Consider the following 24482-nt stretch of genomic DNA (forward strand, 5'->3'; position numbering starts at 1 on the left):
AACTGACATTTAGAGAAGTAGCCTTAAACAACTCTAAAAGGGTCAGACTCACAACTCTATCCCATCAAGTCTATGGCTCTGGGCTTGTCCACAGTACCATAATAGGGAGGCCACGTCTCCCACCTCCTGCTAATTCTGCAGTTAGTTGTCTATGGATAAACCATAGAGTTTTGGCTGAATGCTAGAGTGTTGCTCCTACACGATGACATCACTTCTGAGTTATGTCAGAAGTGATGTCACAAAATTGCTCGAAGGATCCTCCTCCCCCATCTACCCAGGTTAGTCCCACACTGGTTGCCAGCTTCGGACTGGCAACCCTATACTATAGACACAATCCAGTCAAGAGTTAAGTGTGAAGAACCTGATTTTACTGAGCATGCATCCTTTGCACTAGATTGTGGCTCACAGGTACATCAGAGGCTCTTCGTGGTCACCAAAGTCACTACGTTAAGGTATTTCTTTCTAGAAGACAACTGAGTCTCCAAAATGCCTAGAAAATCTTAGTTACTTTTTACCTTCTTTATATGACAGCCATGGCAGATTTCTTTATATCCCACCAGACATTAAAACACTAGCTTTCAGTCCTCCCTATAATGGACAATATAATAATGTCTGACACACATAGGGCATGTCATTTTGCATCAACAGGAATGCTCTCATTTAGGACTCAAGAATGACAGGAAAAAACTTTTTTAAGTTGCTTTTTTTAAACCTTATCTATACCATATATCACCCCCTTCCCCTTCCTGCCAAAAAACAGCATGCAACATCAAGGATGTTATTCATTTTTAGAGAGGGGGAAAGAATGAATCCCACAGCATTTCTTTTTAATAACTGTTCAGCTACAAAATTTTATTGGTATCCTTTTATGTTCCCTCTAGAGGATGTAATGCACAAAAGCATTGCCACGGAACATATAAAATTACAAATGAAATTTATTGTAAAAAGTAGAATGTCTTCTAGACGGGTGTCAGTATTTATTTTCATTCGTAAAACAAAACCAAAAAAAAAATTGCAGGTATAATATATTCATTTGTCAGCAAGTTCATGGGTGTAAATTGCCATCCAACGTTATTGACTGATATAAGACAGATATTGAAAAGACAATTTAAATTTACTCTTCCAAACATAAACTGTTCCACAAAAGCACTGTAAAAACTCCGTCATGGTTTTTCTTTTTCTTTTTTTCCAGTTGTGCTTCACACTTATGGTTAACTACATAATTTGGTTGTGTCATAATCCACTGTGTTTGGCAATTTGGCATTGAAGGCCTGCAAAGCAGATTGAATTCTCACCACCTCACTGGTAGATAGCTTGAGTCTATGACGCAGCAGGCATGAGAAAAGGTCTAGACGACGTTGGCCAGGTGGAGAGAGTTTATTTACACGGTCCCGTATCTCTAACAGCTGCAAGAGTGCAGAGTCCTGGGATCCCTGAGTATAGGGGTAGTCCAGTTGCAAAATCAAGTCCCGGATTGCTTCCGGGTCAAAGTGCATGCTGTAGCCGAACACTTGGATGTTGTTGATTTTCATATAGCCCAGGTTCCGGGAGGGATCAATAAACTCCAGGGGTTCATAGTAAATGCTCTCGTTGCCATTGGGACCATTTGACTTAATGCGACTCCTCAAGTAGATGTGTACCGTTTCAAAAAACGTCTTCCACTTGTTTCCTAGAGTCAGCGTCCAGTTATAACACTGAAGGGGTAAGTCCAGTTTAGTCCGCTCCCAGTCTGGGAAACTGTTTTCATTGACAGGCATAAACCAACTCTCAGAGTGGCTACCTCCAAAAGGGTTGACGTAAACAGCCAGGACAGGCTCCAAGGTGCTGTTCTTAGTTAGGCAAATTTGAAGAGAGAGACCCAATATCATATGGACCAAGCTAGATTTGTACTTGTTACTCTTAAGGGTAAGGAGCATCCGTTTGCGCCAGGAAGGATCAAACCAACTGTTAAGACGCATGTCATTGCTGATGAAGATTGCGTGGACCTCAATCCGGCGGTCTGTTTTCTGCAATAAATACTTCATCTCCAAATCCTGGAGATCAGTCTCAAACCCAATGTAGTGCTCTGTTGAGTCTGCCACTTCAGGCTTGCAGAGCCCTTGGCTCAGCATGTACCCAGTATTGCAGGTCCCACAGCGGGTACGGTTATCAGGTGCACAAGTTAAGCAGGCAGAGCCATCTCCTACAATGCACGGTAAAGAGCCAAGGCAGGCAACCTGGTCATTAGGGCACGTGCATGAGTGAGTCTCTTCAGAAAAGCTGCCCAGAAGGCCATTTTCATTGCAGTACAGAAAGGACTGGATGCGGTTCAGCCAATAGGTTGAAGACCTGTGAAGGAAACAAGAAACTGATTAATACCAAATAAGATGGAAATATGACCAAACTTTTTAAAAACATCACTTTGAAGAAGAAAAATAGCATTTGAGATGCAACCTGGGAATTTCCACATTCAAAGCCAAGGTGTAGGGAATTCTTAGGCACTGTTTCCACTGTTTCTGAGCTGCTGCCAGCAGTGGCTCATGAGGTCATTCATGAAATAAAAAGAGACTTCTGCCTCTGAAAACTGAGGTAAAACTGAATATTAACTCCCTGACTGGAGAGACAGGGGCTGATGGTTCAGAACCATGTAGATGTGATATAGGGGGCCCATAATGGTGTTACTAGTCACAGGTCATGAGCTAAGTTAGCAGCTCCCATGCCTCTGCTGCTATGCAATGCCCTCCAGCACTGGCTCTGAGTTCCTGTCCCCTGGATTGCCATTCAGTGACAGAAGTTTAATATCCTCTGGTGAGCTACCTCACAAACCATCACCGATCTCAGTCCCATATACAACAGGAAGACAATGCTACTACTGGCCATGTCTAACAAGTTTGCTGTAAGGATAAGGAATTAACATACATGAAATGCTCTGAGGCCTTGATATGTACTATCTACATATTATCATGGTGTCTAGAATGAATAATCTTACACATTTTTCCTTAGGTGTGACAAATTACTCAATTCAAATTTCCACCGTAACTCTGTATCTGAAGAAAGAAGCTTTGACCCTCAAAAGCTTACACTCTAAAAATCTTATTGGTCTCCACTGGACTCAAATCCTGCTGCTCACCATAACTCTGTTTATAGATTGATACAATAGCATTGTTTGCTTGATGCATCTCTCCTACCTATTTGTATCACTAACTTCTGACATGACAGTACCAACCACAAGCCAACAAAACCTGCAGCCCAGATTTTGGCTGCTTACAAAACCAAACAAATAATAACAACAACATTCTATTTATATACCGTCCTTCAGATCAACTTAACGCCCACTCAGAGCAGTTTTCAAAGTATGTTGTTATTATCTCCACAGCAACAATCACCTGTTGAGGTGGGTGGGGCTGAGAGAGCTCTGGAAGAGCCGTGACCGATCCAAGGTCACCAGCTGGCTTCAAGCAGAGGAGTGGGGAATCAAATCCAGTTTTCCAGATTACAGTCCTGCTGCTCTTTACCACTACACCAACCTGGCTCTTGTATAAAATACAAAAAATACAAAAACAACTTGTGGGGATGCCTCTTTTCTCACTATTCCCTTAAGCTGCGTTATGGTAGTGGAAGTGCTGTCAAGTTGCAGCTGACTATAGGATTGCCAAGGCAAGAGACACTGGTTGGGTGGGTTGCCACTGCCTTCCTCTGTGTAGCAACCCTGGTTTTCCTTGGTGGTCTCTCATCCAACTACTAACCAGGACTGACCATGCGTAGCTTCTGAGATATGACAAGACTGGGCTAGCAAGGCCATCCAGGTTGCAGCAATGTATGTTTTAATAACAGGCAAATTCATGAATAGTCTATCAATGGCCATTAAATGCAACAGCTATATCAAACCTTCCTGTATATAGCAGGGAACGACCATTACCATTGTGAGAGCCAGTGTGGTGCAGTGTTATAGTGCTAGACTAGTGCTGGGAGATCCCACAGTGTCATAGATGTTCGCTAGGTGAGCTTGGGCCTGTCACACACTCCCAACATAATCTATGTCACAGGGTTGTTGTGAGGATAAAATGGAAGAAATGAGAACTATGTAAGCCACTTTGGGTCCCAATTTGGGAGAAAGGCAGGGTAAAAATGAAGCAAGCAACTAAACAATCAAACTATTTAACTGTTTATTAGTTGATGTTTGGTAAATTGTGACGGCCTATGGCTATAGACAATAAACTTTTTGGAACAATCAAACATTCCTGCTCTTTTTGTTAGTGTTCCTAGAAACATCTGCCAGGCCAGTGTTAGGGTGTTGGAACAGACCAACTTTGGTTTGATCCAATTAGCAATTCGTATGTCCTTGTGGGTCTACTGGGACAGAATTTAAGAGCCTTTCTACTCCAAGACAATCCCCCCCCCCCGCACTTTTTCAGTCTCACTGAGCACCTTGATATATCACTGGTAGTCTCTTCTTCAAGTTGGATTGTGAGGCCATACAAGTCAGGTGTTTTGTTTTTAAATAAATGAGTTTTTAATTTAATGAATTGGTTGGTAGAGACAGCATAGAAGTCAAGCGCAAAACATAAGCTGTTCAGGAAGGGACAATTTTCGACTCTAGGTTAGAGGCACGTGCCTTCTAATTTGGTGCAGCAATCTTTTCAGTTTGTCACAACTTCAGCTGCTACAATTTGCAAGTCATTGGTCTGACAGGAAACCAGCCTTTTGTTTCCCTTGGAACAGTAAGAAGTATTGAAGTTGTTCCAGGCATAATTCTCTGAATGGATTGTAGCACAATGTTCCTATTGTTGACTGGATGAACATTCTCTGTGCATTTTTTCTATCATGTGCAAAACAGATTAATTAAGATATTCCTTTATATTTGTGCCATCTCATTTCCCCCTTTCAGGTCCAAAATCAGCCAACAATGGGAGCGTACAATGGAATCTGGAAACTGGATTGGCTGAGCAGAGCTTCCAAGAAACAGACAATGCAGAAATGACAAGACTCTGAAACAGTGCAGAGAAATAGATCATCACTGTGTTGTTGCATATTCCAGATGCTTTTTTCAACCCTAGAGTGGCATGGATTGAACTGCAAATTTTGGCAGAGGCTGAACCAGATACTATTTAATATTGATGAGGAGTTTTGCATAGTCGTATGTTGTACAAAACCTGCCACGATGCAGAAAATACAAGAAGCCAAATTGCATTTGATTTAACAGACAGGTAAGTCAGCACTTAATGACTCCAGTGATCTACATTAAAGAATTGTAGATTTTCCTCTGAACTATAAACAGGATCTTAATAAGGAATCACAGAAGAATGCAAACAAATGCCAAAAAAAAAACCCCAACCCCCCCAAGGAGGTTTAAAAACATTAGGCCCCATTCAGACATTTATTGGTGTGGTAACAGGCTTTGTGATGAGGAAGACATGAGTTCATATCTCTCTCCTTCTCATGTATCTAAAGTAATGTGCGATGTGAGCATTCTCTCTATAGGCTCATATATAATTCTATTGTCTTCTGAGGTGGGAAAATCTTGTAAAATCAAATGACGGTATGTATGTACTCCCTCATGGAGTCACCGTCTCACACATTAACAACAAAAACAACAACTTTTGATTTATATACCGCCCTTCAGGATGAATTAACACCCACTCAGAGCGGTTTATGAAATATGTTATTACTATCCCCACAATAGCAATCACCCAGTGAGGTGAGTGGAGCTGAACAAGCTCCTACAAGCTGTAACTGACCCAAGGTCACCCAGCTGGCTTCAAGTGGAGGAGCGGGGAATCAAACCTGGTTCTCCATATTAGAGTCCCATGCTCTTAACCACTACACCAAACTGGCTGTTTACCTTACCTTACCTTACCTTACCTTACCTTACCTTACCTTACCTTACCTTACCTTAAGCTCACAGTTATTGTCTACAGGAACCCATGAAGATACTGGTCTTTGGTCCATCTAGCCTAGTTTTATCTATGCTAAATGGCTGTGGTTGTCCAGGGTCTCAGAAAGAAGTCTTTCAAACTAGTTGGTATTAGATCCCTCAATTGGAAACATCAGCAATTTTTACCTGTACTTGAACTAGGGCATAGTTAGGTCAATCTCTCCTATATATATACATTCTGGATACTTTGTTTCTTTACTATGCTATATTGAAATTGTATATCTCTAAATTAATGTAGATCTATATTGTATGTCTTCTGATTTGAAATCCTTGCATAACCAAAACAACAGTTTGAGTGTGTCTGAATAGCACATATTTCATGAAGTAATAGAATATGTTACAAGTGACTAGAGTAGTTCCTTGCTGGAACCAGGGACAACTATGAGAGAAACACTGGACACAAGAATATCCTTACCAGACAACTCAAAGAGTTTTACCAGAATCTCAAAGACCTCATTTTGAGTCATCTTAATGTTAGAAGGGGCAAGTGGTCATTGATAAAACCAACTCCCTATCTCTCTATAAAATCAAAACAAACAAAAATTCATGACTTGCCATCAGCAAAAGGCAAAATAGGGCACTGTGGTGTAGTGGACTGGGATCTGGGTGCCTGGATTCAAATCTCAAGTCATCCATGAAGCTCACAAGTCTAGTTGTTCCCTAAGAACCCAAACTGCTTCTTGGGGTAGTTGTGAGGATAGAATGAGGAAAGGAGACCACCTACGTTGTCCAGAGTGCCTTGGACACAGAGTGTGATAAAACATAGATTGACACTGTTAGTTCCTATACATGCAAGTGGGGGGAAATGAAGTAGAATAAGGACAGAGAAACTCAAAATGTCACACATTTTGTCACACTCATTTCCCACAGAAAACTGATACCCCCAAGACAACCCTGTACAAGGGAGAAAAGAGAACAATATATTATTGTGTCTATATACTGTTGTTAATTACTTCAAGAATAGCAGAGGCAGATACCAAAAAAATCATTAAAAGTACAATCAAAGAAATAAAGAATTTTTTTTGTACATACACAAGAGTGTGTGTGTACAGATACTTTGAGTGACTGTGACAGTGCACCGTCTATACAGATAAAATCCTAAGGCTTTGCTTTGAATAACACAATGTGGAATAAGCATTTTACCACAGGGAAACTGATACCCCAAAGGCAACCTTACTAACATGGATTCTGGGGTACCCAGTGGATGCCCCCCCAACCCACACATCACAAGGGCTAAGTTCAGCCCAGGCCCAAAGACCAAGATATTGGGGGTGAGATTTTGTGCCCTCCCGCCCAATGACATCTCACATCTTTATATGGTTGCTGTAAACTGCTCTATGGACAATGATAGGTGAATGTATAACGTGCTGCTATGTTTTTTATTGTTATAGCTGTATTTATATGGTGGTAATATATGTTTTAAATGAATGATATGTATTATTTATATTTTAATGGCTACTGCTGATGAATTGTGTAGTGTGTTTAAATTGTTGTGATCCGCCCTGAGCCCACCTGGTTGGGGAGGGTGGATTATAAATGTACGTAAATAAATAAATAAATACTGGAACTGCAGGACTGTGGAGGAATCCAGTGCTCCGGAAGCACAACTTCAGGCTACCCTGTCCCCCAGTGCATGGGGGAAAGTACCAAGGTTTGAGAACAAATGGATTGTGCTGGTCTCACTCTCTCCCCTTCCAAGCGTTATGGGCATGGCAATTACACTTGCTGTTCAGTATAGTTAGCCAAATCACTTTTAAATCACTTCAACAGGATGGGCTTCCATGCAAACCCTCAAATTTGATAAGAATCACAGCTCCTTGCCACTTATACCGATGTATATTGTATTGCTCTGATTTTATACCTCAAACCTACAGAGGGGCAATAAATTGCTATCAGGTTACAGACTTCCTTCCCTTAGAACTCGTTCAGGATATCATAGCCAACCAAGTTTAGCTGAGTCCTGTCACTAGCAAATATTCACATTCAGAGAATCCACCTACCCTAAGCCCCAGATAACCAGACTTCTATCTTCTCTTAGCTCCAGTACCTAATTAATCACCCATCTCTTGGTTTCCTGGTGCATAGTCAAGGAGCCAAACTTCCAATCCTAGCCTAAATTCATCCATATTGTCCTATCTGATTGAAGACACGTACCAAGTGTCCATATTAATGAGCTTCATTGGCATCTTGTATAGGTGACATATAGTATAAAGGTAGAAAGGTACTGTTCGCTTATCCTCCATGCCACAGGTATTTTTCATGCATCCTTTTTGTGTATTTTTAATCCACTCCGTCAGTGCCCTATGTACTTCATATACGCTTATATCAGGCACCCCTTTCGACCAGCCAGTACTGTCCTTTGCGATCCCTCGCAATAACTTTTTTGGAGTTCCACTTGCAAGTTTTCCACCTTGGATCCTTCACTTTTCACGACAGGCAGTAGGCGTTATCATCACACCTACACTTACACATACCCTAACATATTTTGGAACATCTAGAAACATGAGATCAATCATAAAATCTGCAGCATCCTGTTAGTCATGGCTGTGTATGATTTGTAATCATGTATGATGAGGGGTGTATACAAGCGAATATTCTTTTGTTTTATTATGTGTTCTTCATTGTATTCTTTTTAGTTTGTGCCTTAGTAGTGATTTCATTGTTTGTCTATTTGGTAGTAGTAATGCCCCATTATCTTGCTTGAGTGGTGAGTCTACATTTCATGATAGCATAAAGGAGGTAGTCCAACCTGCCCCCCTCCACTCTTCTCAGTCAGCTCTCCTTGCTTATGAATTGCAGTGCTTGTTAGGACTACTCATGGAACCCAATGGAGCTTGGTTGATATGTTAACCCTTCTGGTGCCAATCTGCTCTTTATATGTCATCAGAGGAACACCTCTGAGGGTTAGAGGACTGACACATGGTTTGGTACAAAATAGTTCTCTTCTAACCATAGCTCACATGCTTTCTTCACACCATGGTTCCAATCCCACATTTACGAAGGAATCCTGACTTATATTAAGTACAGTGTGTCCATGCACATAAGTTTGAACAAGGAGGAAAGGAAAGGAAGGGTGGAAACTGCCCTGAAGAGATGATGAGGAATGTGGATGGAGCACGCATAACTCATTTGTAAACAGAAGTTTGGACAATATAGCATTACACCTGCACCAACTCTATATATACTGTATTCTCCATGGAGATGGGCTATGGCAAAATTTCTACCCTCGGCTTGTAATGTCAGCCATTTTTTACTGTGTGAAATGGAGCTTGCAATTATGAGTTTTCTCTTACAGCATTTATCTGTGGCATCCTTTTGCTTGGTTGTTTTAGAATGCATCCCACACAGAAAACTATCACCCAAATTGCTTTTCTGCCATATATTTCAGGTCATTCAGTGACATTCTGCATATTGATCTTCTGGACTTGGTTAAATATTGGATGCATTAAAAATACATGGGAAAATAATGCTAGAAAAGATCACCTTGTGGTCATTCCTTTCTCCATCGAATATCACTGCATACATTCAAACTCAGTGGTTTTTCTTTACAACAAGTGTATCAAAATAGCCAACAACAAGTATGATGCTTGACCTGCCAATAAGTCATAGACAGAGCAATATCACATACCACAGGCACTCCTGGACTATCTCATCATAAATAACAATTCATATAGATAACAATTCATACAAATATTGCATCTCCAATTCAGAGGTATCATAACAATAAATCCGGGAAAAAGAAAACAGGTAAGTCTCTTATTACAAATACATTTCTATTAGTTGCATATATCTCCTTTATTTTTTGCAGATATTCCTGTGGACAGCGGACGATATTCAAAGCATTCCAAGCCCAAACTGGGGCCGTCTATCAGATGATGCAGATTTCGTCTCAAAGGACTTCCTTAGGGGCATGGATCTTGTCCACCGCAAAATTTACTATAAATACAAGACATACTTCTTAACCAATAAATAATTAATAAATAATTAATTTAAATGACCATGTCTACGGCATATTTTTTTACAAAACTCACCCATATTTAGTACAAAATATTTATATAACCTGGAAACAGCACTGATTCCTGCAACGGTGTGTGTCCCTGTGCACATAACACTCCCTCTTAACCCTCCTTCAATTAGTTCATTAAGAAAATTTAAAGAGACTTTATCATAAATGTGTACTATACCATCCAGAAATCATAGAAAACGGCTCAAGACTAATTCATTGTTCAAGCCACGCGATTTTAAGGTGTCTAGTGCATGGATCATTTGTGCCTCTTTCCATAGCAAAAGCTTCTGTGTATTTACATACAAACCCTTCTTTGCCACAAAAAGAGCTGCAGCTTTGATGCCATGTTCCTTATGCTGAAGTGCCATAAAGTGTTCAGTCAGAGGGGCTTCCAACATGTTATTCTGCATTCTAGATTGGTGCTCCAAAATACAAGTACAGAGAGATCTGATCGTACTCCCGACATACAACTTCTGACAAGGGCACATGATTTGGTAAACAACCCCGACAGTTTGACAGGTGGAAAAATGGTTGAATTGCAAATGTTTAACAGGAGATTTTAAGCTGATATGGTCACCCTCAATAATTAATGGGCAAATACTGCAGTGCCTGCACTTGTAATTCCTCTTAGGGGAAGATCTCAATTCCGTATCAAGGTGCATATCAGAATGGACCAAAAAGTCATTATAACTCCTGGTCCTCCTGTATCCAATGGTCAGATAATTCTCACAGCCCTTAATATCCATAAGTAGTCACCAATGATGCGAAACAATCCTCTTAATAGAGTTGGATAACGGGTTATATTCCATTGCCCATTTACCCTATCTACCTTGGGCACCTGTCTAGATACAAACAGACTTTCTCTGGAGACTACCGCAGCCCTTTGATCTTAACAAGGAGGACAGCATTTTTATCAAGCCTGCAGATAAGGGGGAGGAGCTGCAATTTAATATTGGAATATTAAAGTGTTAGATGGGCTCCTGTACACCACCACATCCAAGAAATTAATTTGGTCTAAATCAAAATTCCACGTATACTGGATATTTTCATCTACTGTATTAAGCCATTTACAGAATTCTATAACCAGCTCTGGACCTTGAAATAAAAAGAACAGATCGTCTTTGTACTGCCTGAAAAAAATGATATTAGTGAAAAAGGGATTACTCTGATTGCAGATATGTTGTTTCTCCCACTGTGCCATGAATAGGTTGGCAATGCTGGGAGCAGCCACACAACCCATCGCTACCCCTCTTATCTGAAAGAAAAAGGAATCTCTAAACCTAAAATAATTTTTCTCCTATATTAATTCAAGTAATTGCAACAAAATTCTGTTGATGGGGAGTGTTCCTCGTGTTCCAATAATATTAATTGGACCACTTCCCAAGCCGCCTCGTGCAGAATGGATGTATACAGAGAATTGATATCCATTGTTAAGAGGACCTGATTTTTAGCTATTGGAAAGCCTTCGACTAAGTTAACAAAATCCCTAGTGTCCTTTTTGTATGATGGCACTTTGACTACTGATGCCTGTAAGAACGAATCAAGGTAGATGGCCAGTGGTTCCAGAATGGATCCACAACCCGAGACAATCAGCCTGCCTGGCGGGGGATAGACATTCTTGTGTAACTTGGGGAGAATGTAAAACACCGGTACTCGAGGAGTTTCATTAATAAGTGCCTGAAATACAGCGTCACTAATTTCCCCCATAGCTACAGATTCATTGAGGACTACTTTGATCAGCCATCCAATATGTGCAGTGGGATCTGATGGAATATTTACATAGCTAGACTGATCACTGACTTGTCTCTCTGCTTCTATATATATCTGCTTGTCCAACACGGCAACTCCTCCCCCCTTGTCTGCAGGCTTGATAATAATGGTGTCATCCTTGTTAAGATCATTTAACACAAGAAAGGGCTGCCATTTTTCCACCTGTCAAACTGTCGGGGTTATTTACCTAATCATGTGCCCTTGTCAGAAGTTGTATGTCGGGAGTACGATCAAATCTCTCTGTACTTGTATTTTGGAGCACCAATCTAGAATACGGAATAACGTGTTGGAAGCCCCTCTGACTGAACACTTTATGGCACTTCAGCATAAGGAACATGACATCAAAGCTGCAGCTCTTTTTGTGGCAAAGAAGGGTTTGTGTGTAAATACACAGAAACTTTTGCTACGGAAAGAGGCACAAATGATCAGTGCACTAGACACTTTAAAACTGCATGGCTTGAACAATGAATTAGTCTTGAGCCATTTTCTGTGATTGTTGGATAGTATAGTACATGTTTATGATGAGGTCCCTTTAAATTTTCTTAATGAACTAATTGAAGGAGGGTTAAGAGGGAGTGTTATGTGAACAGGGAAGCGCGTCGTTACAGGAATCAGTGCTGTTTCCGGGTTATATAAATGTTTTGTACTAAATACGGGTGAGTTTTGTAAAAAAATATGCCGTAGACATGGTCATTTAAATTAATTATTTATTAATTATTTATTGGTTAAGAAGTATGTCTTGTATTTATAGTAAATTTTGCGGTGGACAAGATCCATGCCCCTAAGGAAGTCCTTTGAGACGAAATCTGCATCATCTGATAGACGGCCCCAGTTTGGGCTTGGAATGCTTTGAATATCGTCCGCTGTCCACAGGAATATCTGCAAAAAATAAAGGAGATATATGCAACTAATAGAACTGTATTTGTAATAAGAGACTTACCTGTTTTCCTTTTCCTGAATTTATTGTTATGATACCTCTGAATTGAAGATGCAATATTTGTATGAATTGTTATCTGTAAGAATTGTTATTTATGTTGAGATAGTTTGTATCACTTGAGAACTTGTATATTCATGTATTTAATGACATTGTTGCAATTAGCACTTTAACATTCTAGAACCTTAAATTTGATAAATATTCCTTTGAGGTTTACTCCGTAGAATTACTATTGGTGTGTTTTTCCCCTGGCAAGGGTTTTCCTCTCTAATAGTCCGATAAGTCATAGACAGCTAAACTTCATTTGTTCAAGGTTGGGGTGGGTAGGATTTTAATGGATAAGTCCAGGCCTTAGCTCAGAGGGCCTGAGAGTTTAATTTGCTGCTGCAAACTAAAACAGCTATTTATCTGGATAATACTTTAAAAACAAAAGGATAAGATTATTCATAAGTACAGTTGTGTTAATCTGTAGCAGTAAAATTAAACAGGAATCCAGTGGAATTTATTCTAGAATAAACTTTTGTGAGTCAGGACTTGCATCTGATGAAGTGAGATTTGGCTCAAGAAGGCTGCTATAGATACTGCAGTGTATACAGAAATACATATTATCCAGGACTCCAGTGGCACCTTGAAGAAGGGATGTGCATGTAACTGCCTTAAACTGAATAATACCATAGGTCCATAAAGGTCAGTGTTGTCTACTCAAACTCACAGCAGCACTCCAAGCTCTTGAGTAGAAGTCTTTCATATGACCTATTTTTCTAGACCTTTTAACTGGAGATGCCAGGAACTTAGTCTGGGATCTCTTTGCATGCCAAGCAGAGGCTGTACCATTGAGCTGCAGTTCTTCCAGAGCCCCTATAAAATTGGCCTTTCTTTCTAACAAGATGTGGTGGTAGCTTTGTTTATTAAACTGCAAATTATCTCTAGACAATGCACATATGTGAAGTTGTAAGGATATGTGAATTTACGTAAATGCAATTAATGATTTTAATTGGTTAAAAGATAAATGAACTAAAGTTCTTTAAGCAGAAGGTAGGACCAGCTAAAGCAAACAAACAAACATTCTTCTTGGTAACTAATTCCTCTGACAATCCATGGAAGATGTCCCTGGTCAGCTTCCATGGACCTTGGGTTCCGCAGGTCCATAACAAAGCACCTGCCTTAATTAGCCTGTGACCTTCATATTATTATCTTGTGCTGATCTTCTGCCCCTTATCTGAGGTCTGGCAGATAATGCCTTATGCTTCCCCTGGATCTCAGAGCAAAAAAAGAGACAGTTTAACCTTTAAAAAGGTAGTTTTCATTATTTTTAATTAAGCTCATCAAACTTAAGTACCATATCAGTCAGATAAGGAGCAGCTGTTTGCCAAGCTATCATGGTGTGCTCTTATCTTCTTAACAACAGATTTGCCCTCCTTGGTTGCTTATTGATTAAACAAAGTCACATACAATTTGTGAACCTCCTAGAAAGTTCATCATTCCTCCTTCTGGGGGATTTGGCATTTAACAGCAACACCACTGCTGGAATGTTCACAATGCAAATGTTCTTCCTTAAAATGCACTTTAAAACTACACACATAAAATATACAGTAGATATATCTTGCATCATCATATGTGGGCTCTGGACTCAGGGACTAGAGGCCCTCCTCCAATAGCATGGAAACTGTTAAAGTGATTCCTTCCCCAAGTTTTTTGGTAATAATAATTGTAGGAGGCCACAGTGCATGTCTGTATTGCCCTTCCTAGAAGCCAAAGCAATGCTTACTTGGGAAGGAGATCTGGCCTATACTTTGCTCATACAACCTTGGATTTCTGAGCTGACAGAATTGCAAGTGAAAAGGCTATACTGCAGTTGCTTCCAAGATCACAAAGTACACATGGAGTCAAACATTTTAAACCCACGCTAATCAACAGGTTTAAGTACACCTGGTTCTAGGCTGAACGGTGGCCAGCCACTATTTATAGAGCTAGACATTTCTCGGCAACCTCTATGATACATTGCTATATTCTGTAGACTCTATCATGAAATTACATCTTCTGTCACCTGTATTTCTACTATATTCTGCTCTTAAAAACTCGGCTTCTTGAAACGCTGCTCAAGTGTCATCTTGCATAGAGTCCACTGGATACAACCAACAAAAGAGAGTATCGTGGTGATAAGTTACTGAGCAGCAAGTTGAAACCATGAAATCTTAGTATGTAACACCTTACTATGTGACTTGCTGCTTGGTTAGAATCCACTGGATGCCTGGAAAATTCCCACTGATCGAATTTTAGTCTATTCCTCCTTCCTGTGGTGGATCTCTGATTTCCCACTCAGGCTGTGCGGGTACCCTATTCCTTGGGATCAGCATTTGGGGGGCATTTGGGGCCAAGAGGGAGGGGGAACACTGAGATGTTTCGCTCCTCTGATTAAAATTTTGCATGGGATTCAGCCTACCGTGATGAGCGCTAATGCGGTGCAAGGGCTGAATTAGCTCAACCCTATTTACGTAACTATTTCAGCTTAACCTGAGACTGGAATGTTACTCTGGGATTTTGGGGAGGTTTTCATTGCCATGATGGACAAACAACCTGGATTCACCATACATGATCAGTAGCATTCAAGGTACTTTTGCATCCATTATAGCTCCAGACATACACAAACCATCTTTGCCACCCTCACTCCTCAGTAGTACCAAATGAAAAACTATCCTATAATATTGCCCGTCACAAGTGCTGACCTACCACAGAGTCAACTAATCCTGTTAGTACCATAACTGTGTTTGCAAAAATGGACATGAAATGGGACTTCTCCACCTCCTCCCTCTTACTGTAGTCCCAAATCCCCTCCAAGTTCTACTCCAAAGGGGAGGAGAGAGGCATCCTTAGGTACACTTGAGGGAGAGCTGAAGCTCACAGAGAGAAGAGGGAATTGGAGACACTGCCAACCCTCCCTTCACAGAAGTTTGATACTTACCAGTGGTAGAATCACCTTTTAACATACCAGGATAGTTCCCTTTGAGGGTATAGTCCTGGAAGGCAGCTGGCATCCAGGAGCAAGATATGCTGAATTCTAATGCTGTTAGCTATTCCACAAGGGCTGCTCAACTCAGACCTGATAAATAGTGATAATAACTGACACATGTCCAGCCACAGCCTTCTCCTACCCTTGACTTGCACCTGGCCATAGATAGCAACTATGGACATAAGTTTGTCCATCATCTCCTCCCATATATGCCAATGTCCAGATGTGAGCTGAACATGGAAGGAGGCAATGCTTGAGTGACAGCCAGAAGGCAAGTTCAACTATACAGGAAATATTGCAGACTTCACAAACGATCACTAGTATTTGCAATGAGAAATTCACATAACATTGTGCAGATACAGTCATTTTCCTAGCCCATTCTGCTTTTAGTAGGAATACATGATTGCTGTAAATAAGGATTTAATCTTCTAGGAGTTGCATTTGATGCAAATACATAGCCATTCACATTTCCCAATGAACCTAGATAATAAATGATTCATTTTTACTCAGGTGCCATGAACATCACTTACATATAAACCACTGCATGACTTTTCTAAACTTGTCTTCATTTCACTTTCAAGGAATTTTTTTTTTATATCCTAACCTGCATAGCATACTGAAAGCAATAGACAAAACCTGTTCTGTTCTAACTTTCTCATTCTGAACTTTAAATCTTAACATATTTATCCTACTGGTATCAACAGAATTTATGTATACTTTCTGGTTCATCTAGTTCCTAAGACTTGGCTCAGAACAGTTTAAAATTATTGCATATATCCAGATTTAAAAGGGGAGGAGGAATCAACCAAAAGGCATCAGGTACTTGATCACCAACCAAGGGCCAAGTAAAGGCAATTAGCAACATCACTTCTCTGAGCCTTCTATTGAACTTTGACTGCTCACTTTCACTCACTTCCTTTCAGAACATCAGGAAGCAAAAAGCAACTCCCAGCATCTGAGAGGGTGATTCCTATTAGCTGAGAATGTTTCAGCTAGAATAGTCAAGGCCAGCATGGCAACCAGCAGAAGACTGGGGGGTGGGGGACAAGAGGGTGCGACAATGCAATGTCATTTTCTGAAAAAACCTAGAAGTGATGTCATATCTTTCTAGGAATCACCAGGAACTCTATGGTAAAACCACTGAGGTTTTGGTGATTCTTACAGAGTATTTTTTTTCTCCTGGAAGCAATGTCAGTCGTCTATAGGAATCACTGAAAACTGCAAGGTCATCATGCGATATCACTTCTGTTTTTTCCCAATAGTGATATTATGCATTTGGCATTTTTTCTCCCATCGCTGCTCTAATAGGAAATAGGATCTGGGGACCTGGAATCTGCCACCCTGAATGGGGATGGGGGGCACTGGAAGGCTTAGCTTCTGCTGCTGTCACTAACGGTTCTGATTGCTTGAATATCCTGTAAAGTCCTTCGGTGTTCCGTTCAGGACGGACTCTGTGAGGCTTTCAGACAATCAGAAGCATTGTTTGCAGTGGCCAAAGCCAGAGCCAGATCGAGGGGGGCAGGGGGGGTAGCCTGCCCCCAGTGCTGCCAAAGAGGGGGCACCAGGCATGGCTGTCAGCTGCCAAGAGCGTGCCGCAGCTTGCCATGCAGGAGGCTGAGTGTAGAGTTGGGAAGCCCTTGCCTGCCCTGTCAATGGGGTGGCTGGCTTGCCACACATGCAGGAGCTCCCAGCCCTGTGTTCAACCACCCGCGTGACAAGCCAGCTGCCCCAGCGTATGCCCGCACTGCCGCCGCCACCACTGCCGCTGCCACTGCCAGCTCCGCAGCGCACAGTGTGCTGGGGCAGCCAGCTTGCCGTGTGGGTGGCACAGGGCAGGTGAACCACGCGGAGGGCCTCCTAGCCCTGCACTCAGCTGCCCACACAGCAAGCTGGCTGCCCCAGCGCATGCTCATGCTCTCGCTGCTGTCAGCTCCACGGTGCACCATGCGCTGGGGTGGCTGGCTTGCCACATGGGCAGCACGGGGCAGGCGAACCATGCAAAGGGCCTCCTAGCCCTCTGCTCAGCTGCCCATATGGCAAGCTGGCTGCCCCAGCACACGCTCGCACCGCCACCAGCTCTGCAGCACACCAGGCACTTGGGTGGCTGGCTTGCCACATGGGCTCCAGGCTGGCCTGTGCGTGCACACAGGGAGGCCCAGCGTGATGATGTCATGAGAGTGACATCATCACACAGTGCTGGGAGTGCATGCATGCTGTGTGCTCGCACAGGCAGCCAGACAAGGATTGCACCGGGCACCAGCAACCCTAGATCCAGCCCTGGCCAAAGCATCTGGACACTCCCTAGGAGATCAAGAAAAAGTCCCATTAGGTTGTAAGGTGGCAGAGTTAGTGTTAAAAGGTAATTTAAAAAACCTTGGAGATTATTTAATTATTATCACATTTCCCAATGAACCTAGATAATAAATGATTCATTTTTCCTTTATTATATTACCATCACATTGCTGCTACTCAGATTTTCTGCATGAGGTACTAAGAAGTCTAGGACCATCCATGCTACTTTTAGACAATCTTGCATTCATTTGTCTAGTTTACAAGGGTCTGTTATGAATATGTTACCACTGAAAGGGGACTCAACACCGTAATCAATAAATACATTACATAGACTCAAAATGGCAGCTTTTCATTTGAAAAGAAATATATTACTTTTGACAATCATTTGGAAAAAAGCTCATGGATTCTGTTTTTTTCCATGAAGAATATTATCTATTCATTATCATTTGTTTCTGTTGACTAATACTGTAGAGGGTAAAGCTTAACTGGTCCCCCAAAGCTGTGTTAATAGGATTTTGCTTTTACTTAGCACATTTTATTGACTGTAGGTGTAATCCTTAAAAAAAGGCAGCCCATGAACTCCCTTTAAATGTCTCCTTGGTGAGAAGCAACAAACAGCTCTTGAAAGGATTAAATGAGTGCATCTGCTTTTCATAGTGATTTCTTAAAAGCTACCATTAATAATGGGAAAATGGATTCTAGAAGTCAACATTTGCCACTTTGAAAAAAGAAATTCCATTAAAGAATATGTTGTTCTGACAAGTGAAAATATGGAAACAACCGTTCAAATTTTTCTGAGGCAAATACTAATGTGTTGAGTAGGAGCACGCCCCGCACACACACACATTTGAAGGAATCTCAGCAAAATTGTTTTTAGTGGTTCTTGAGTACTTTTGACTATATGCTGCAGTCAGTTCCTTGGAAGAAATGAACAGCCGTAAACATGATCTTTTTTTTTTTTTTTTTGCTATGCTGATGATTTATTATTTGCATTAAAGTTCTCAGATAAGGCATCCCTGGTTGTGAAGATAACAAGACTGGAGTCCTGCCCACCAGCACTTTTTGAAGTCAAATTAATGTCTCTGTAAGGGAGATCCAGGATGTAACTGTTAATTGTTTCCACATAAAAAGTTCTATGATCTGTTCAGGACATGATATGAAGAATATAAGGAACTGGATTATAAAAAGTCAGACCATCAAGCACTATGACTTACATTCTACTGAAATGCATTGTGGTACCTTAGAGTGCAGATTTTATGGGGCCAAATCCCACTTTATCAGAAGCATAGAGTGGTCTTCTGAACTATATCCATGTGCAGAAGAAGCACCTTTCTACCCAAATAGTGGCAGAGGCCACCATTTCGCAGCCATTCACTTCCAAGAACTGGACGCATCAAACACTGGAGTGAGGAAGAAAGGGCTGCCTCATACAGCACAGCCAACAAGCCATCCCCTTCTCATTTAGCATTTCTTTCTTTCTTTCTTTCTTTCTTTCTTTCTTTCTTTCTTTCTTTCTCCGTCCGTCCGTCCGTCCGTCCGTCCGTCCGTCCGTCCGTCTGTCTGTCTTGGTAACTTCAGGGCCAAGCAGGAATTTTTTGGATCCCTATCTGATTGGCCATGATAATGGACTTTTTAAAAACCTGCTTCACATTTTATTGTTGTGGGCTTGGGTTATACAAGTAGGTCTGATCTGGAAGGGTTGGTGAGGTTCTGACTAAAGTTGGCAAGATTTATGTGGCTGAAGTGCGCTCTGACAAGCACCTTGAGATGTTCAAGGATGGGGGAAGCAACCAAACCAGCTACTGATGATCCCTGAGGTCTGGAGGGGGTTAACCCCCCTCCACATCAGCTCTCGAACCTTTGCCCAGCATGGTGTGAAGAGATGGGGTTGATGGGCAACTTCTCTCTGTAAAGTTTGGCACAGATGAAGAAAGGCAACAGTACAGCCTGTGGCCATGTCAAACTCGGAATCAGCGTGGTTTGTCCAAACATTGGCAAAACCAATGCTGCAGCATCTTAGGGAACCTGCAGAATGGAGGGGATTCAATTTATTGCACAGCTCTTATTGTAATTAGTAAACACTAATTTAACCCATGTATTTTATCTGGTGGCTTCATTTCAGGGTAGGAGGCCAATTGACTAGGGGCGAGGAATAAAGTCTGAAGTTCAGCTAAATACAAGTGATCACAGAAGACGGGTAATATTTCGAGGCTGAACTCGAATCAAGACAAAAGTTCTTGAATACAATACCAATTCGGAAGGTGATAATAAAATATTAACTCCAAAATGATTTTTAAAAAATTCCCTTGGTGTGATAAGGTCGCCCAAATAGTTAAAAGGTTAAGAAGGCAATGATGGACTGGAGGTGGATAATTGCAAACTCTTGTTGAAGAACCACGTCCTAAAACTACAGTTCTCGAGCTTTAAATACTTCCTCTGCCCTTCTGAGGATTTCCTGCTGGTAAGACTCAATGGCAATGAATCCCTGCAAAAAGGTTACATCTTCAGGCATGAATCTCATGCCCATTAACTTGCCAGTCAGAAATCCAATTTATCCAACTTCTTTGATGTCCTTCTTACACTGTCTTTGGTGAAGAATGGCTTTCTTGCATTTTCGTTTAATGAACATTTAAAGTTGCACAAAAGGTTTCAATTTAGGAACTTTTCTGCCAACTGCCACTTAAGATATTTTCTTTCAAGGGTGTAATCTCTTCTCTGCATGCCCAGCAGTTACCATGTTGGGCTGCTGGGATTTATGACAAGTTGAGAAGCTTTGCTAGTGGATAATAAAATAGACAAGCTTTGACAGCTTTACATACACTGTTGCTCTGCCTCTGCAACACATCCTTTCTCAACTGGCTACAGAACGGGAAGACCAATTCCATCTGTAATCTTATATTTTCCACAAGTCAACCTTAAAGTTATAGAACTGAAGGTTCAAAAAGATCCTTATCAAACTTCATGTTTAGATGAGCATGTTTAGGTGGCTTACTTCAGCTACCTTCCATCTGGGTTTCTTGTCCCTTGTCTTCCCTATCTCCTAGAGGGTTTTTTTTAAAAAAATAAAAAATCCATAGTCTGTCTCATGAAGTCACAGTTGTCCATAGGTGTTGCCAAGTAGGCCCCCTCCCCTGCTTTGAAGCCTGCTATGAACTGTGTTAGAGTTTCCTGCATCACTGTTTTACTGCTGCACCAAAGACTGCTTTGCACGTGTGTGCTCTGATACACGTGTCAGTTTCCTGCCTGCGCGTCAATTACCCTGCTGCTGCAATAGACTGTGTAGTTTACTGACTCCATGTTTGGTTAACTGCACAAAAGGACTCTCTTTCTGGGCAACCCTGCCCTGACCTGTATCTGGAATTCCCCGTGTGTGTTTGGACTCTGTTACAAGTGTGCCCCGTGCCTGCACTGCCATCTACCACGGACCGTGCCTGTTCCCTGCTTTGGACTGTGTTTTAAAGTGTTGTTCCCGCTGCCTCCATGGAAGCCTGCCTCATATGGGCCCAAGCCGCTGCTAGCAGCCGGGCGCCTGCCGGGGAAACCTCCAGCGAGCCTGGCTAGGCGCTCCCTGGTCAGTTCCCGTCTGGAGCCTCCCGCGAGCCGGTCGCCAAGCTTGCCCTTGCTACCGGGCAGCCTGCTATCCAGCCCCAGCTATGCCCAGCCGGCATCCATGTTCTCAGGCAGCCAGAAGACCCTGGGAAGAAGACTGCTTTGAGAAGCCATTTCGGCGAAGCGGGCACACCACGTCCGCAGCGAGAGCCCCTCGCCCCGCTCTGCATATCTTAGGAGCCGCCCCGGAGAAGGAACTAAGTGCCGACCATCCCAAGCACTTAGAGAATGCATCTCAAAGAAACCTCCGCATTCCAAAGCTGATGACATCAGGACAAGCCCTGTCCGCTGGAACATCCTTTCAGCCCACTTGGATTTCCCCCTCCCTCTTTTGTCCCCTCTTCCTGAGGTGTCACTTATCACAATCTGATTACCAAAGTGGCCCATCCAAGCCATTCAGTAGCCCATTAGACCCTTTGTTTTAATCTGTGAGAACCACCAAGTACAGCACCAGCACCAGGGTACGTTTTGGGGTATTTAAGCTGGTCTCTCAGACCACTCGGTGCTTAGGCCATTCCTATCCAGACTTCCTTGCTGTCCGTCTGTGGTCCCAGTGCTGGCATTGGGCCACCTCGCTGCCGTGTCTCTGCTTCGCTCCAGGATTGTGAGTATTTCCCTTACCATCGTTGGGAACCAGCTAATGCGAACGTCTCTGTATTTCCTACGCTATATTTCTTAGACCTTGTATGTTCTTTGTATGATTGTGCAAGCTAGGCTTACGCTACACTCAATACACGTGTTTGGACCTTACTCCTTGTCTGCCTCTTTTTCACTAGAGTGTCTGGGATCGGGACCTCCGTAAACATAGGTTATGATCCTCGCTTAATATTAATAGTTACAGACTGCTGCAGCTAATTCCCCATTATAATAAAGAGCAGTTCTGGTAACAGTTTACTGGTGGAGAATGCGGGCATAACCCAGTTCGTGTGAATACACGTGAGTCGACACGCGTGTCTTCAGCGAACTGACTTAGAGGAAAATTTTCCAGACCTCAGTGTAAAGAGCGCAATTTAGCTCAGGGAATTAAAAGTGTGAATGTGTGTGGCTCTAGCGAGCATTTCTATCTTGTGGGTTGGCTTTTTCCCCCATTTCCTCCTTCAGCCAGCTTTGGACTACTTGCCTTTTGTGGTGCACCGCGAGGCCCTCCAGCCGTTATAACCGGTGTACTGTGGGTGAGGACCTCTGAACTGGTGAAGTTCCTGGCCACATTCCGGGCCGCTTAAACGCGTCTATGTGGGTGGGATCCCAGAAGTAGGCTCTAGATATATACGCATATATATACTTCCTGAAGCAGCACATATAAAATTCTTTTCCGCCCTCCCCCGTCTCTCCTAAGTCCGTCCAAACCCCCATTCCTGCCAGCACTTAGGCTTCAATCCCCGCTCCGGAGGAAACGTGAAGGGATCGGTAGTCCGTTTGGTTAGTTAGCTTTGGGAATCTAAAGCCAGGTTCCTGAAGCCCCGCGGCAGCCGGCCGCACCGTGCTTGAGAGTTTTAAGGTAGACTCTTGGGCGCCTTTCCGCTTGCGAGTTTTAAGTTAGACTCGTGGGCGCACCTCGCTTGGGAGTCAGTGGGACTCTTGGGCACACTTTTGCTTGGGAGTTGTTAGAACTCTTGAGCGCTTTTCCACTTGGGAGTACAGTAAGCTTTACTCCTGAGCAATTTTGCTTGGGGACGTGCAGAGGCAGTCCTTGAGCGCTGTAGTCTTTTGGTCGAGGCTTGGAGACAGTTTAACCGTTTGTCTCTGAGCGCGAGGCCTGGGGACACTTTGAGTATAGTTCTTGAGCAGAGAGCTTGAGAGCAGTTGTGGCTTCTGAGCAGAGGCTTGGGAGCATTTCTGGTTGCCTGAGCAGAGGCTTAGGAGACCCCTTAGTTGCAGTTTCCGGGCAGAGGCTTGGGAACACTTTTTGGTTTTCTGAGCAGAGGCTTGGGGACACTTTTTGGTTTTCCGAGTAGAGGCTTGGGAGACCCCTGAGCTTTGGCTTCTGAGCAGAGGCTTGGAAGCACTGAGCGTTTTTGGTTCTTGGGCTTAGAGAGCTTGAGAGCACCCTCTGAGCCAGTAAACTTTTCCTGGTCCCGTGGCTTGTAGGCAAGCTTGAAACGGGAATAGGAATTTTCCCTTCTCCCCCGGTGGAGAAGAACCGAGTGTAGGACCCTGAAATACCCTTTAACCCTAAAAGTAGGACCTTAAAACCCCGTGGTAAAAACCCTTGAGGACCTGAGGGAAGGATAAACCTCCCAAAAGGGACATAGAGAGGAAGAAGTTGTTAAAACCCTTGAGCAGCTTTAATTGCCCCACCCCTGGTGTCGCTGATCCACTCTTTAACCTCCCCCGAGATCAGCCTTAAACTAAAAGGAAAAATGTACCGGGCAGCCCCCACTGTGCCCCGCCTGGAGAAGTGGCTAGTTAAGAAGGGAGATTGCCCCTGGGAAGCCGGTTCCTTCAAGGGACCCGACCCGCTCCAAATAGTTAGAAGCGCCTTCCAGGATTTTTGCGAGAAGGAGAAACCCAGGTCAAGTAAAAAGGATAGGTATGGAGCTTGGGCACTTTTCACCGCCCTACAGGACAGCGTGTCCCTAATTAATAAGCTACAGGTAGCTCAGGAAGAGCAGGAACAGGAGATAGAAAAGCTAAGGAGAGAAAAGAAGGAACATGAGGAAAAAGCAGCCGAGTGGCGTTCAGAACGCGTTAACTTCATGCTGGAGAAGCAGGGACTAGCCGCTGCCCTCCAGGACGCCCAGCACAAGGCTGAGGTAGCCACCGCTCGTGCCGATATGGCTGAGCACGCAGTAATTGAAGGTCAGGAGAAAATTGCAAAGTTAACCCATGCTGCCCAGTTCATGGCAGAGCAGAAAGTCGCAAAGATAGCCGCAGCAGACCACTCCGCTTGTAAGAGGGAGCTAGAGGCCCTAAAACAGCACCTGGGAATGCAGCAGGCCGTAATTTC

At 42.8% G+C, this 24482-nt stretch overlaps 1 protein-coding gene across 1 annotated transcript in view; it reads right to left on the bottom strand.

The window, feature by feature from the left end:
• Positions 1-870: 870 nt before the first annotated feature.
• BRINP3 (BMP/retinoic acid inducible neural specific 3) overlaps positions 871-24482 on the bottom strand; it is a 396972-nt gene continuing 373360 nt past the window's right edge. Inside the window, exon 8 of the mRNA XM_054979213.1 lies at positions 871-2328. Coding sequence (XP_054835188.1) covers positions 1212-2328 — 1117 coding nt within the window. The 3' untranslated portion in view covers positions 871-1211. The remainder of the gene's footprint in view (positions 2329-24482) is intronic.

This window comes from Eublepharis macularius, chromosome 5 (genome assembly GCF_028583425.1).
Source record: "Eublepharis macularius isolate TG4126 chromosome 5, MPM_Emac_v1.0, whole genome shotgun sequence".
In the NCBI taxonomy this organism is placed as follows: domain Eukaryota; kingdom Metazoa; phylum Chordata; class Lepidosauria; order Squamata; family Eublepharidae; genus Eublepharis; species Eublepharis macularius.